Below are 15,791 nucleotides of genomic sequence, written 5' to 3'. Positions count from 1 at the left end.
CAACCCCGGAGGAGTGGGACCGAGGGTGGGAGGGCAGGAGGCGAGAACCGGCTGGAGGCGCACTGCGGGCCGCGGGCAGCCCTGAGGCGCCTCGCGGCGGTAGCTCTCTACGTAGGTCCTATGTTCTGATGAATCCTGGAGACCCTTCTACAGATGGCCTTAAAGCCGCCCGACCCACCGCAGCGGTGAAAGGCACAGTGAAACGAAGGCTTCCCCGCGGGTGCCGGCGGAGCAGCGCCCCGGCAGCCCCTCCGGCGGCTGTGCCGCGAACCAGGCGCCTCCGCACGCGGCCGGACAGGAGAGGTGCAGGCAGGCGGACACCGCCAGACGATGTGAGCGTCCGGGGGCGGGGCGCGCGGCCCGGCGAAGGGGGGGGGGCGGCGGCGGCGGCGGCGGCGGCGGCGGCTGCTGCGATCCGCTGGGCGGGGCCGCCCCCGGGGCAGGCGCACGGCACCGCCTCAGCACCGCCCCCTCAGTGGGGACCGGCGGGGGCGGGTGCGGCGCCTGGCCCCGCCCCGCCCGCCGCCGCAGCAGCCAATGGCGGAGCGTCCCGCTGGGCTCACCGTCCCACTCCACCCCGGCAAGTCCCCGGCAGGGGGCGCGCGGCGCCATTGTGCTCGGTGCTGCGAAGGTCCGCGTGCGCGGAGGGATCTGTCGGCCGGTGAGTGGGGGCGGGTAGGCGGGCTCGGGTGGGGGAGTGCTGTGGTAGGTCGGACGGTTGTGTTCCCTGTCGCCTGCCATCCCGCCCCGCGGTGGCGGACGGCGCTCCGCTCTCCCTGGGCCGCGGGGCCGGCCTGCTCTGCACCCTGCGGAGTTTGCGGGACGGTCTTGGAGGCGGCGGGGCCGCTGAGGCGGGCGGCGGAAGGGTGACGGCCGGCAGTACTGGGGAGGCGCGGAGCCCCCCCGCACCCTGCTGCCGGGGGTGGCTGGCGGCAGAGGAGAGGGCCCGCCTCTGCGGGAGTGGCTTTGTGGGGCCACCCCTCGCACCCGGAGGGGCGCGGGGTCATGTGCCTGCAGTGGTGGGTGCTCGAAGGAGTCAAATGTAAGAGGGAACAGGAAAAAGGATTTTCTTCAGACACTCTCAGTGTTGTGTCGTTCACGTGTGGGAGGATAACCGTGGTTCTGAGTCCAGCCTACTCTCCCTCTCTTGACTGCTTATTAAAAAGGAGATTTGAGCTAGAACACATCATACATTACTTCAAGTAGCCACCTAGCTCCATACCTTTCTTTTCAAATCAGATGTAGTTTTTACATATTTAATAATCCTCTTGAGAGTTTCTCTTCTATAAACTTTCCTGCATCACTCAGAATCACTATGAAATTTCATCACCAATAGAGACTGTGTAGCTCAGCAACACCTTGCATCAAGAACCAGCTCCTTTTGGGTTTTTTTGAACCAGGTTCTTGCAGCCCACACTTGTTACCTTCAAGTTCTTGCCTTGGAAAACAGTGGTTGATCTCTGTCTGTGGTGGTCATGCCAGTCATGACTACAGGCTATGTCTCACCTCAGTTACTTCTTTCTCATTCCCCTGCAAAAGCTATTCTAGGCTTTGGATGTCTCACTACCCTTCTTGAACCTTTCCTAGTTTCAGTATTTTCTCTCCTTCTTGTTGAGAGGAGGAGACCAGCACTGCGGTTTAGTTTTATTCTCTATGAGCTGGTATCTTGGAGCTCTTGGCAGACAGTTTTAAATTTCTCTGTAAATTCTACTTAATCATGTTCTCATCAGACACCATTGCCGCTCAGGCAGGAAACTTTGGGATTATGATCTGTGATTCTCCAAAAACATCATATCAGTGTTTGGTGGCAGCCAAACACATAAAATGTTGGAATTTTTTTAGGAAAAGAAATAGATTGTAACAGAAAACATGAAATGACAGCATAAACATGTGATTGCTCAGATCTTAGGTATTGTTCTAGTGTTCTAGTCTTCTCGTCTCAAGTGTATATTAGAAACATTTAATAAGGATGAGCAAATGTATAGAAAGGCTTTTGTCAACCAGTCAATGAGTGGGTTAAGAACCTTCAGGCTAGAACAGAGCCAGCTGGCGGAGTGATGGAAGGGGGATGACTTACAAGTGTCTGTGAAATGGCATGCGGGGGGAGTGTGTAAGGGCGTGACCATTTGCTTTCTCTTCCAATGCACAAAGTATTTGCATCAGGTGAAGCTGATAGCCGTGTTCACAGCAAGAAGAGGTAGTTATTCATAAACTAAAACTTCTTACCAGCTGACATTATAGATTAAAAAACTTAATGTGAATTTAAAGGATACTGGACAAATGTCCCTAAGAGAACTGCATTCACAGAATAAAGCACTTAAGATGCGGAAACAACTGTCTTAGTGGAAAATGGCTAAAGTCTGGGAGAGTATAGAGTATTGCCTAATCTCACGCCTTCTGAGACAGCTGCTTTTGGCCACCTTCAATGACCAGTATCAACCCTTGATCTGAACTAGCACAGCTTTGCTCTTGAACAATTTGCCATGGGCATTAACAAAAAGTTCTCCAGACTTAATCCTGAAATGGAGCTGTTCTCAGGTCTGTGGCAGGTGAGCTGCTCCTGGTCCACAAATCGTGCCTTGTCCCTCTTTGCCTATGCCACAGAACCATTACTGCATAAGAAAACTGCTTCAGGTTTGTCAGTTCTGCTTTTCTGATGTCCCCCAGCTTGGCCATCCTGTTCAGAGGCCGTTCTGTTTCATGGCACCTGGGCCCAAAAGACTTGAGTTTCTGAGTTTTTCCCAGTTGACTGCAGGGGAATGAGCTGGCTGCCTGTGCTTGAGGATGACCTCTCAGATGTTTGAGATGTTTTGCTTTGTATTAGAAGACTCTAAAAAAGAGGTGTAGGTATGGCATAGCATTTCTCTGTTCCTTCTGGCTAGACCATGCTAGCTAGCAGTAGGATTTTTTTTTGTCTAAATTGCTTTAGACTGATGTATTTCATACACTTTGCCCCGTCAGTCATTCCTGTGAAAGTGCATTTGGCAATATTTACAGTGTCTTGTCAAATCATTGACAATCAACACTTTCTAGGATTTATAGATCTGAAAAACTGTTTCCAGTAGAAGAGATCCTTTCTCTGTCTGGGCTTTTACTATGGTTGGGACACACTTCCTCAGCACCTACGTGTGGGTTGGTTTGGCCACCCATCTGATCGTTGTCTGGGGACATGGGATTTGGATCCCTGTACATCCTAAGGAGCTGAAGCTTGAGGAGAGTGCAGTACCTCCCTGGTTTTAAGGCAGTAGGGCACATGCCTAATCTTTTGGTAACTTTCCAGTCCCTCTGACTGGGACTTGTTCACCTCTAGGCAGGTGGTTGCAGCTTCTTCCGGGTGATTTTCATTACAGTAGCACACCATTGTCCAGCTTTTCTTGTTATGTGTTGCAAACACCATAGATGATGCGCTGTTTGTCTCAAATACTGACTTGGGTAGCATGGGAAAATGCAGACAACTATATTTAATCCATTTTATGCTATCTGTCTTTGGATCCAAGTTACTCTAGAATAAAAACTTTTCTGAAGTTGCATGTCAGCTGCACCAGGGGAGGTTTAGATTGGATATTAGGAAAAATTTCTTCACTGAAAGAGTGGTCAGGCACTGGAACAGGCTGCCCAGAGAGGTGGTGGAGTCACCGTCCCTGGAGGTGTTCAAAAAATGTGTAGGTGTGGCACTTCAGGGCACGGTTTAGGAGGCATGGTGGATGGTTGGACTTGACCCTGGAGGTCTTGTCTAACCTTAATGATTCTATGTGTCTATGTGTCTAACCTTAATGATTCTATGTGTCTTTTATATTCTTGGTAAAAGATCTAAGGGGCTAACACCATCCTCTTCCTCCCCATCCCAGCGATGAACAGGGTGGCTTTCCAGTTGTATTCCTATTCCTTGGCCTTTCAGTAGTCTGTCTTTTCCCCCTCAGCTAAGGGACGTTTTATTACAATGAGATGACATCTTTAGAGCACCACAACAGAAGGAGCATTGGAAACTGGCAGAGCAGCAGTGTGTCCTGCTTGTACACTTACCAAACGGTATTTCCAAGTTGTGTGGGCATTTGGGGAGGCCTGACTTACAGATGTGAGTTAGGCTGATGCAACCTCTTTGGCAGAGAAGCATGAGCCGGTCATCTTCAGTGCGATCTATTGGTAAAAACTCTGAAGCAGCAGTTGTGTACTTTACAATGAGAGTATTTTTTGAGGTGGCTTTGTAAATATGGATCCCACCTCCTGCCTGCCTTCCATCACAGAAGAGGAGCTTCCCCTTGAGTAGTGCTGTGGATCTAGAAGGATCTGACCTCTAGAGCAAGCTACATTTTTAGTCTTTGTTGGGTGAGCACTGGTGCAAGGGCACACAAGGCACTTGTCTCAGCTGACCGGGTGACTGCAGGTTTCCGTATTTCCCTGGATAAGGGCACAGAGTTACATTTGGGCATAGAAGCCACACTCCATCTCAGAGTACTGGATTCCAGATGATCATAACTTCATAATTACGGGTGGGCCAAATGTACAGCAGACCAAAGACTAGGAATTTTTGAGCGAGTTAATTTTTCCATAGTGATCCTTCTAATTTGGGGTTGGTTTTTTTTCTTCCACTTTAGAATTTGGCTATATAATATTGGAGTTTTCATATATGGCAGCTGGAAACTGATGTTAAATAGGTGCAGTATTCTTGTGTAGACAAGGCCTTAGAGTTTCCTGTGCTACTATTTTCACTTGGTATTATCTCTTTTAATTTGTTTTTTGTTTTCTTTGAAGAGCTTTCCCTCTCTAGTGATGACATTTACCTGAACAGTTCATTAGCTTATTAGAGAGAGATTGAGCTGTGCAGAGGGGAAGGGACTGAGGAGTTTGCAGGCACCTCCACCCCCTCCATCCTGCCTGCTGCACTGTGTGAGTTGTAGGCCATGTGGGGTAGTTGGAGGCACCGCACTTTTTCCATTTTATGGGTAGATCTGGCCCTTTAGAGGTCATTAAAATTAGCCATTTTACCCTATGAGCACCACCCTGCCTGTTCAAGTTCCACTGTATCTGTGGTAGCTTACCCCCTTTTTTCCTGCTTTCCTTCAGATGAACTTGGACTTCACTGTAAGTCTTATTTTTGTATGCAGTGTTCTTGAGCTATACTTGGAGATCCAATTTCTTTATTGTTTTGTTTTTTAATTAGGTGCAAATGCAACGCTTAAGCTAAGAATTAATAGTAAAGAAGGTTTGCCACATCACTAGTTTTAAACCCTTGTATTCCTAGTAATACAAGGGTTTAACGTTGGTAATGTGGCTGCATCGGCGCTATATGTGTCATGAATGTTCTGAATCCCAGGGCATTCCTAAAATGCAACCCCATCCCCCCATGAGGCTCTTGTAGAGAGTCTGCATGAGGGCAGAGTGCTGGCTGCTCGTGGGGGGACCCCGGGCCTGGGGCCAGCTGGAGCCTCAGGGCTCACGGGCCTTGGGAGGTAACAGAGTTTAAAGGATCCCCAAGCACCAGAGGCACTGTGGGTTTCTGTGCTTCCTCCCATCCTCCGCAAAACTTTCAGGGTTGTTTCTGGACTTCAGAGCAGTGAACTTTTCTGGGGGGGTATAGAGGGGCTTCAAACAGTAGAACTTTCTCCCTTGAAGCCAAAGGAATTTACAAGTCTTGTTTGCATAAACTCACTTACTTTTAACAGTGTTCTGATGTAGTTCTTGAGCATGAAAATGTCTTCATGCTGATGACCTAAGTAGTATATGTAGACAACATATGCATATTCAGAAAAATATCTTGAATTTTGAAGGTGTTCTGAATAGATGTACATAATATTTCTACCATATGTGCTGAGTTACCTCTCCTTGCAACCTCATAGTTAATTACTGCTTGGTTCCTAAGGCTTTCATTTACAAACCAAAAGGAAGACTGTTAAAAATCAACTAAAAATATTTCTAGAAAAAATATGTCTATAGCGGTATGCCTTTTTATCTACTGAAACAATAGGTGATGCTTCATCAGCAGTTTTATCTGTGAGGGTTTCATCATAGGCATGGATTTAGTCCTTGCAAATGCCTAGATGGGCTCACTGAACATAAAAACAGAATTTCAGCTTTTGACTTAAGAACTGCAAGTTTGCATCTATTTCAGTTTCTTAGTGTCAAAGCATAGATGTGTCCTTGCCTAGGTGATAATAGCAAACCAGATTACTATATGTATGATGCATTTAATAAAAAAGAAAGTTGCGAGATGAGGAGTGATTTTAAACTTCTAACATCTGTCCTAACAAAAAAAGTTCTTGTCTAGGGCCTAAAATGGATTGTAGCGTTGTGTATTGTTAGAGCTAGAAACTCTATTATCTATGTGAACTTGCAGTAATTTTTATAGTAGATACTTTAAGTAATACATAATTTAATAATCCAAATAATTTTAAAGCATTTATGTTTTATTCAACAAAAAACTAGGGACAAAATCAGCAATTTTGGTTTTACTAGGTAGCATGACTCCAGAATTATCCTCTTGCGTGAGGCAAATGGCATAGGTGGGTCTTTAGTCTCTGAACAATTCTCTGTTTGGCCAACCTGGCTGGAGAAGTCAGCAAGCTAATACACAATACTCTGGAAAAGCCAAGCACTTTACTCTTATCACATGTGGGTGTGTAGCATGTTGGTGGAATGGCAGAGAAATTATTCTAGTGAATGCTGATGAGTTATCTCACAGTGGCAGGTTAATGGTACCATTTTTCCAGCAAGCAGGGAGAAGCTGTGTTTTAGGAAATGTCTTGAAAGCAAGCAGCATTGAGGGAGGGGTGGAAGGGCAGGAGACCACGAATTCTGGAGTAGTTGTTGTAATGCAGGAGTGGGGAGAAGAAAAACCGTGAGCAGCTATACTTGAGAGCGTACTTAGCTTTCGAAGTTGTGCACAGTTCAGATGGCACGCGGTTCTCTCAGTGCCTTCTGCACAACAGCAGGCATACGCCCGTTTCCAAGTTCTGTTAAAGTCATTGCTCGTGTACTAGTTCTTAGGTCAGACAAAGGGAAGATGGGTTTCTTGAGAGGAGAATCCTCCAGTTTCCTCCAGTACTTTTCACACATCGGGTTCCTGTTTTTGTTGCTTTCGTTCCAGGAGGTGGCACTGTCTTTTCTGGGAAGGGCACCAATGCTTCAGCTTTCCCTCTGGGCAGATACAGCTTTGCTGCCTGGGGTGAGCAGGATTAAGTGATACTGAGCGGCATAACCCAGTTCAAGACTTTTCTGAAAATGGCTGTGCTTTTCCATTAGTGTAGACCATGTCTTTTTTATACTAATTATGCCCATGTTCTTATGCATAAAACACAAATTTTCTTGAGCTTCTTGCCTGTTTTTGTTTTTAGAAGGTTTCCATTCAGAGGAATCTTGTTATAGCATGGAAGTTAAAGCCAGGTGATGCTGATCCCAGAATGCTAACTTACTTCATTTTGAGTCAGAATTGTGTGCTTTTTGAACATGGGAAGGAATGACCAGTAGCTATCATTATTTCTATGAGGGAAGGGAATAATTTCTATAGGATTTGCCAAATCCACCTAAGGTTTTTTTTCTGCAAGCTGATACAAAAAAGGTGTTAAGATTCAGGAAATCAAAAACTGTAATGACAACTTCCTTGTAAGAATACAAGCCAAATCTGTGTTGTACAGAAAGGGAATGGTGTTGCTGCTGTTCCTGAATTCTTTCTGGAGACATGTTACATCCTGTCTGCCTCTGACTGGTTTAAGAGCTCCTAAGTAGAGGGAATATGTTTTCTTTTGTTAGGAGGTTTTCCTACCTAGCTGTTAGACTGAGTCTGCATTGTCAGTAGAGGTTGGTTTACCTCAGGAGACTATGCTGTTATGAAAAGCCTTCACTATTGAAAAGGGTTAATTTAATTTTTTTTTTCTGCTTGATGTCTAGAAAAATGGATGATGATGATGATGACATTCCCCAGCTTTCATCCCATACATTGGCGGCCCTCCAGGAGTTCTATTTGGAACAGCAGCAGAGGGAGGGCATGAAGACCTCCCAAGGGTTTAATCAATATTCCATTGGCTCAATAGAAGAAGACTGGGTAAGAACCTATAAACTTCATTACAGGAGTAGCCTTTACCAAGTTTCTTCTGTGGATGGATAATGAAATGAAATTAAAAAGGGGAACACTCAAGATGTTGCTAGAGTAGCAAAATCAAACTATTAATGGACAATAATGCTGTAGGGTTATTTGCTTTAATATTAAATCTGGGTATAGTCGTCTGTTCTACATGTGCTGGGGGGGGTGTTACAAATTGAAATTACATGGAGAGGGAATAAAGTTGCCAACAGAAGCATCAGTCCCTTCTGGAAAATTTAACTCCAGCCTGGCATGTTGAGGTAGTAAAGCTTCTTCCCTGAGTTAGAGACAAACACAGTGTAACAAGATCGAGTGATCTTTCCTTTCACATCGTATTTCTTTCTGTGTTTTATTTCTTGGTTTTGTGGATGGCTGCTTTGCTGCTTTTTTTCCCTTCTGACAGATGAATTTTTGATTTGTCTCTGTGTTTGTGGTGTCTTTTTTTTTTTTTACTCTTCCTTTTTCTGGTCTCTTCTGATTTAGTTCTTTTTTCCTTTATTTCCTTCTATACGGTCACTTTCCAAGTTCCTTTTCCCTCTTCTGCTGAAGTAACTCAGTTTAAAGGACACAAATACTGTGCATCTGCACACTGGGTTTGAACTAACCTTGTCAGTGATTTTGCATTCTTTGGTTTTCCTGATAGCGCAGTAAATGCTTTGGAAACCCAGAGTGTTAGGTACCTGCTGCGTGTCGCTGGGTTACAGAAGTAAAAAGGCTGTCAGGAAAACAGTCACCTTTCCAGCTTTACAGTTTGCGAACTGAGAAGTTGCTGTGGATTTTGGTTTTCTTCAAATACCACTCACCACACCTAACTGTTCGTAGCACAGCCAGAAGATTTGATGTTGTTTCTAACTGTGTGTTGTCTTTCTCAGCAACTGAGCCAGTTTTGGTACAGCAATGAAACTGCGTCCTGCCTGGCTAACGAAGCGGTTGTGGCGGCTGGAAAAGGTGGCAGGTAGGTTTTAATAATTATGTTGTAGATTTAACATGTCTTTTCTGTAAATATTTTGTTTCTCCTCTGTAGACAGAGCATGCAGTTTACTTCATTACTCGTTGCACTTCATCAACTGAGGTACTGCAGAAATGCTTTGCTGTTATTCATGTAATTAATAGTTCAGACTGATCGTACCATTTAGCATTTCACTGAATGGTGTAGGCTCTGCCTTGTAGAAGTTCACTGTGAATATTTTTTTTGAGACATATAAAGAGCTCCAGAGCATATTAATGACTTGTAATTCTTTTCTCTGTTTTCATACAATGTTTTGAAGGACGGATGGAAGAACTTGGTTTTCTTCCTGTTTCTGTAAGGAAACGTTTTTAAAGCTTTTCAAGTATGTTTCCTTGCTGTTCTGAAACAAGAATTTCTCTGTAGTTAAGCTTAAGGTCTTTGTGCAGCACAGAGGTTGAACAGGTAATGGCTTTAATACTTAAAACCCTGTTACTAAAGTAATTATTTGTTAGAATGGAGGAAGAATAGCTTACATTTTTGGGACTAATGTTTAAAATGTTTTCCCAAAGCAGCCCTGAGGACTGCAGTAGGGTTTTATTTTTGTTGTTATTTGCCTTTTAAGCTCATGTTCTAAGTTATTGTCTCTTTTCCAGGATAGCTTGTGTTAGTGCACCAAGTGTGTACCAGAAACTGAAAGAACAGAATGGTAAAGATTTTTCGGTGTGTATACTGGAGTATGACAGAAGGTTTTCTGTATATGGAGAAGAATTTATCTTCTATGATTACAACCACCCTTTGAACTTACCTGAAAATCTCCTGCCACACAGTTTTGACATCGTAATAGCAGATCCACCCTATCTGTCTGAGGAATGTCTTCAAAAAACTGCCGAGACCATCAAGTACTTAACAAAAGGAAAGATTCTGCTTTGCACAGGTATAATTAACAAAAATATTAGTTCACCATTAAGCATCTTTTTCTCCCTTTCAAAAGGCTGACTTACACAGGTGGGAAAAATACTAAATCTGATAATAAAATACTGATTTATTATTAATTCAAGGAGGTAATATGTATCCTAAGCTTGTTATTGCAATACTTCAGTTGAACCGTTATTTCAACTATTAAAAACCACATGCCTTCCGTTTGAAATCACTACTTTTTTCTTTTTTATGGCATGATGAATTTTACTAAATTTTTGAAGAATTTTAAGATCATCCTGCAAAGTTCCAGAAATATTTTTTTCTTGTAAAAGGGCCACTCTCTATAATTGCAGTGACTGAAATCTGGGTATGACAAACATAGGTACAACTTATTGTTAATGTCTTATTCAATAACCTTACGAATTTCTGATTTTTGAAATGTGTCAGTAGCTGCAGGATTTCACCTGCCACAATACTACTTAGCATCTAAGGTGTGCTGAGTAGAAGGAATGACAAATAGGTTGGAATGGCTTTTGCTGAGTAAAGTGGGATGATTTTAGCTAAGTCTTGAAAAGAAAAGCAAAGTCAACTTTTTCTCTTTTTTCCCCATTTTACCCGTCCTTAGTGGTAAATATAGAAATTTTAATATGAATGAATGCATGAGGGGATTCTGCCACTGTGATTCAAGTAAGGAGACCTTAGGCACTGAAATACAGCAGGAGGAATTAAAAACCAGTGATAAGAGCAGTGAAACTGGGTAACTCGCCAGCTGTATTTGCAGGTCCTTCTTTATGAAGATGCACTTGCTGGTTTAAGAAGCTATGAGTATCTGCCTTAGCCATGGTGTTTCTTAAACTGTAATCTTATTACAAGACATCTGAAGACATCCAGGAAACTTCGGCAAAAAAAAAGCGAAGGACAAAAACCCTCTATAGATACAGTTCAAGGGAAGGCAACCAAGCACGCAAAATAAAGAAAAATTAAATAATAAATGCCGTAGAAAGCCTACTTCTTTATTTAATTGTACATGACAGTTATGCACAAGGATGGTTCTCTGAATTTTTTTCCCTAAAATGGATAGGTGGTCCTTTAGTTTACAAAGTTGGAGAAATATTACTCCAGGAAGTGATTTCTCAGTGTGTAGCTGTAAATATCACACTGCGGTTTATTTAAGTGGAAGAGCGTATGTAATCTGTTTGTATTTCCCATGGCTCCCTACTATGTAATTTCTTCAGCACGTAGCAAGAAGACTGAGTTCAAGTTTCTGTTTTTTGTAAAAGGGGCACTGATCTTACCCTCTATTTTTATGAAACTTCTTGGGCATTTATTTCCTTGGGGCGTCTTCCATTCCTTCAGATTTAAATTTCCCAATAGATTCAGTTGTTAAAGAGGGCTGACCATGTAGCTGCTTTACGCCTTGCTTCCTTAAAAAATGCAGGCTCTATATATGCATTTGGGAGGAGCTATTTAAAAAGCCTAAACACTCTTTTACTGTTTTTCTCATCAAATACTAATTATTTTTGCTGCAGGTGCAATCATGGAGGAACAGGCAGCAAAGCATCTTGGTGTGAAGATATGCAAGTTTATTCCAAAACACTCACGAAACTTAGCCAATGAATTTCGATGTTACGTGAACTATTCTTCTGGACTGGACTGACTCTCAGAAGATGATCTACATCTTTTTCAATCAAGCTCCTTTCTGTTTTTTATCAGAGACTCCGCATTTCTCAATGCTGAAATATTCAGCTCCAAGTACTGTTTTCTGGGCTAGCTTTAATCAACACAGTGTGATAGCCTCTCTCTTTTAAATGTGTAAGCATTTGCAGCTCCTGTGTTTTGTATCTTTCCTGTTAGGTAAATGGGGACCAAACAATACAGGTGCTGGATAATGGGAACTTCTCTGTTTCATTCTCTGGTAGTTTTTATGATTCAAGGACTCTTCAGTGACCTCTCTGAAGTGATTTTATCAGGTTGGCCTATAACACCACATACGTGCTTGACTCACAGCCACAAGAATCGTCATTGCATCAGAACTGATGACTTGGTAGCTAGCAGATGGTTGGAAGAGCATGAATAGAGGTCTCCTCTCTTCATCGTGGGAGGTGGTCCCTTAGTAAAAGGATTGGGGGATGTTTGTTCTGAACATGTCATCTGTTTTCATGTTCATTATCCAGCAGGCTGATGTTTTTATAAAGGACAACTAGGAGAGAAAAAAGGTCTTCTTCTGCGGAGGCCTCTCCAGTTGCTTTTAGTAACGATCAGAACTACCCACCAGTTGCCAAGTAAGATAAGACCTACTATCCACTGTTGTTGCCAGGCTGGCTTTTTAAAAACTTGTGGTTATTATTCCACCTTTTCTCTAAAGCCTCATCACAAACCCAGGCTTTCTTTCTGTAGAAGATAAGATCTATTTTGTCATCACTTACCACCACATAAACTTGTGTGTGTGTGCGCGCGCTGTACTAGAGAAAAAGTAATGTAAGTTGTTAAACATCTCTCTGCAGAAGTATGGTGCATCTATTTTGCAATGTTTATGTGTTTGTGCCACAGAAAGTCATGTGCTTTTTAAAACACAACTAGGCTGTTCTATTTACTAGTTAAGCTAATCTGCAGAGGTGGCACAAACCTGATGTCTCCTTGAAAACAGCACAAGTGTTTCCCCATTAGAGAGCTTTGTTTTCATTAAGAATCCTATGCATTAGTCAGGCCAAATCACCTGGAATAAGAAGCAATTACTAAAGAAAAATGCCACACATAAGGCAGCCCTTGCACTAGTGCTTCACACTGTAGGTTCTCACTCTGAGTTACTGTTGGTTATGAGATAGATACCTCTGTGGAAATGTGACCCATCCCTGTTAGTCTCTTAAATTTTGAATCATAATGGATCTGATTAAATATTGTGCCTGCTTTTTAGTAGGTTTCATTATCAAGCTAAAGGTGATTTACAGGTGTGTCGAGTTTGTAGTTACAAGAACAGTCCTTTTTATTTTCTTCCAATTGGCCAGTTTTATCTTTGCCTCCTGTTCCACAGACAGCAGCAGAGCAGTAGAATAGAAGCATCTTAGAAATCATTTAATCTTACAAGGCCACTGAGGAATAACACCATGTATTGATAAAATGCCAGTGTTTCTAAGAGACAAATTTTATATACAAGGTTTGGGCTATATTTCAATCCATTTCAGTCAAAGTAGATGATACATTAGAAAAACTTTTGCTTTGGGATAGTAGAGATTTTTGGTAACTGGGTGTTTTTAAAGACAGTTTTGACTAACCTTTTCACTACACTACTAATGTATTTTTGGATGAAAGCTGGTTCATAAATTCCAAGGCACTCAACAGTTTTATCAGCTATAAATATATTATACAAAACACAAGTACTTGTCTTTATATGCCAGATTTATATGTTGGGATTGTGTAAAAGGCTAACGGAAATGCTGTATCTACAAAATGAAGCACCTAAGATGAAATACTGACAAATTTATTTTGCGGTGGGGATAAACCTGATTAAGGTCGTGAGACAATACTTTTAATAAGATAATACTCATGTTTCTGTGCATTTCTGCTGTTTGGATACTGATTTTCCTATCTGGTGGGGTAAACAAATGAGCAGGAATAATGTAGAAGGAATATAATCCCCTCTCAGTGCTGAGAGAATCATGCTTCCTGAGCTGGACACGCCACTGGTTCATAAATACCTGTCCAAGTCACTGTTGCTCTCTTCCCCCTTTTCCAAGAGTTGTTCACTTCCTAAGGCCTTCCCCTCGTCGCATCTTGTATCTATTGCTTCCTCCCTCTCCTCCCCTCATATAGTGTTCCTGAGTTAATTATACCAGTTTTCTTTCTGTTGTACATGCTTTGGTTTCTATCAGACTGGTAATAGGTATTGTTAGGCAGAAGAAGAGCTCACAGGGAGAATGGAGACCAGGCTCTTCTGACAGTCTCTGAGCCCATGGCTGATACAGTTTCGCCTTTCAAACCAGAAACCATCTTTGCTGTGAGTCCAATAAAGCCAGAATCCCCTGAAAATGACTGCCCCCAGGTGACATACAGCTGGGTTTAGCTGTTTTCCAGGAGGCTACACCATTACTTTTATGTGGCCAGTTTCAAAATAACCCAAACCAGAATGTTAAAGGCATAGGTACTGGCACAAATCTATACTTTAAAACTGTAAACAGTTGTATGTTTATTACCTCAATGTTTTGCACACCAAGCAGATGGAGAGAATGAAGTAACTCCTGAAACTTATTTTTAACTGTGTATAGGTTTCCAGTGGGACAGGCATGATTGTCAGAAGGGATGATATTCTTCCCCCACCACCCACCTAAATTAGAATATGCTGTTCAAATACAAGCTTCACCTATGTTGCTGCTTTGCTATTAATTCCTTCAGTTGTCTGCTTCATTTTGGTAAATGTGCATTGTTGGACTCTCTGTATCAGAATTAAAAGACAATTTTGCTAACTTCATCAGAGACCTTTCTTAAGAAAATAAAAGTACACCATTTAGTTGTACCAAGAAATTCCATTCACCAAGAAGAAAACTGCTGCTTCTTACATGTAGGTCAGATGGCTTTGAAAAGAGGCACTGTGAAGATACATGATTATGAAAATGAGGGTGCATGTAAATGTGTAGCTGCACTCAACAGAGCAGACTGTTGTCCACCAGCTTCCCTCTTAAAAGCCTGGTGTGTGCAAGCAGCTGCCCAAGCAGAGCTTGACTAGTGGCATTCACAGCGTTCATCAATGATAGGAGGTAAACTATTTCTGTCATACTTGATTCCAAGGAGTTAGCTGTGTTTCTGAGAAGGCTACAAGTCACAAAAATCCGTAGTGAACTTGTACGTTGTGCCATTGCAGTAACTTTTAAGAAATACGTGACAGCAAAATCTCTTTTTTTTTTTTGCTGTAATAAGATTATGAAAAACCTTCAGTGCCAAGTAGTGATTGGCTTGCTTTATTGTGGATGGCTCATGGATGGACCTCCTTTTGGAACAGGCTGTTGTGACGTGTTATAACCACGCTACTTTTCCAGTGGCATTTATGACTGCGGAGTCATATGTCCTGCAGCCTCTTGGCTGCAGTAGCAGGCACTGTGCAGCAGCAGGACATCTCAGTGCCCTGCTGTCAGTATGAATGTGACACTTGGCAGAGGAAACCTGGGGTCTTGTGCACAGAGTGATGGCTGTAGATGGAGGAGAACATACTGCGGCTGCCTGCACCTCACCCCAGATGATAAACGAAACATTTCTAGAAATGTTGTTTCCTTAAAATCTCATCTGTACTTCCCTTTAAAAAATGGTGTTCGTCTCAACTCGATGTTGCAGTTAGCCTGCCTCTGTACCACACAATTGCCTTCACCCTTCCACCCATGCCCCCCTGTACCAGAGCAAGTGGGAAATATCTCTGATGGTTGGTTTTGTCACTCTCCCTTGGTCACCTGCACAGCACAGCCCCAGTGCTGTGCAGTGAGGTAGGAAACGGGGCTGCTGGGTTTGGGCTGCAGAAACCCCTCATCAGCCGGCATCAGAGCTGTGCTGCCACTCTGGGTCTACTTGTGCTCTGCAGCCTCCTTAGATAGGAGTAAAGCAAAAAACAAGTGATAGCTCATGCCACTCCTCAGCAAAACATGTAGGACTGACTAGATCTCCCTCATGTGCCTTAACCAGGTAGTTATGACTGTTCCCTAATCCCAGTGAGATAAATGGGTGTTTATACTTTCTGAGCACACCTTAGCCTTTTTCCCTTTTCCCTTTGCCTCTTTCATGTTCCCCCATGCAATTTCATGTTTACGTGCAGCTGTAGACCTCCATCTATTCAGACAAACACCTTCATGTAATGACCAGCTAGTA

The 15,791-nt window shown here is 43.0% G+C and overlaps 1 protein-coding gene across 1 annotated transcript; it reads left to right on the top strand.

Annotated features, from left to right (window-relative positions):
• Positions 1 to 116: 116 nt before the first annotated feature.
• On the top strand, positions 117 to 14,409 carry EEF1AKMT1 (EEF1A lysine methyltransferase 1). Its single transcript, XM_075083247.1, has 5 exons — positions 117 to 661; positions 7,885 to 8,038; positions 8,950 to 9,032; positions 9,680 to 9,960; positions 11,474 to 14,409. Exons 1-5 carry the CDS (start codon positions 129 to 131, stop codon positions 11,599 to 11,601), a joined length of 1,179 nt encoding a protein of 392 aa, XP_074939348.1. The 5' UTR covers positions 117 to 128; the 3' UTR covers positions 11,602 to 14,409.
• Positions 14,410 to 15,791: the final 1,382 nt, after the last annotated feature.

The sequence above is a fragment of the Phalacrocorax aristotelis genome, chromosome 1, assembly GCF_949628215.1.
Source record: "Phalacrocorax aristotelis chromosome 1, bGulAri2.1, whole genome shotgun sequence".
NCBI lineage: Eukaryota > Metazoa > Chordata > Aves > Suliformes > Phalacrocoracidae > Phalacrocorax > Phalacrocorax aristotelis.
Note: the sequence above shows the minus strand (reverse complement) of the source record. Positions and strands in the feature narration are given on the sequence as shown.

Excerpts from the sequence above, each read along its gene's own strand:
- EEF1AKMT1 (XM_075083247.1), top strand. The coding sequence starts at position 129 with ATGAATCCTGGAGACCCTTCTACAGATGGCCTTAAAGCCGCCCGACCC. Across the intron at positions 9,033-9,679 it reads GCGGCTGGAAAAGGTGGCAG|GATAGCTTGTGTTAGTGCAC; the intron begins GTAGGTTTTAAT and ends TCTCTTTTCCAG. Across the intron at positions 9,961-11,473 it reads AAAGATTCTGCTTTGCACAG|GTGCAATCATGGAGGAACAG; the intron begins GTATAATTAACA and ends TTTTTGCTGCAG.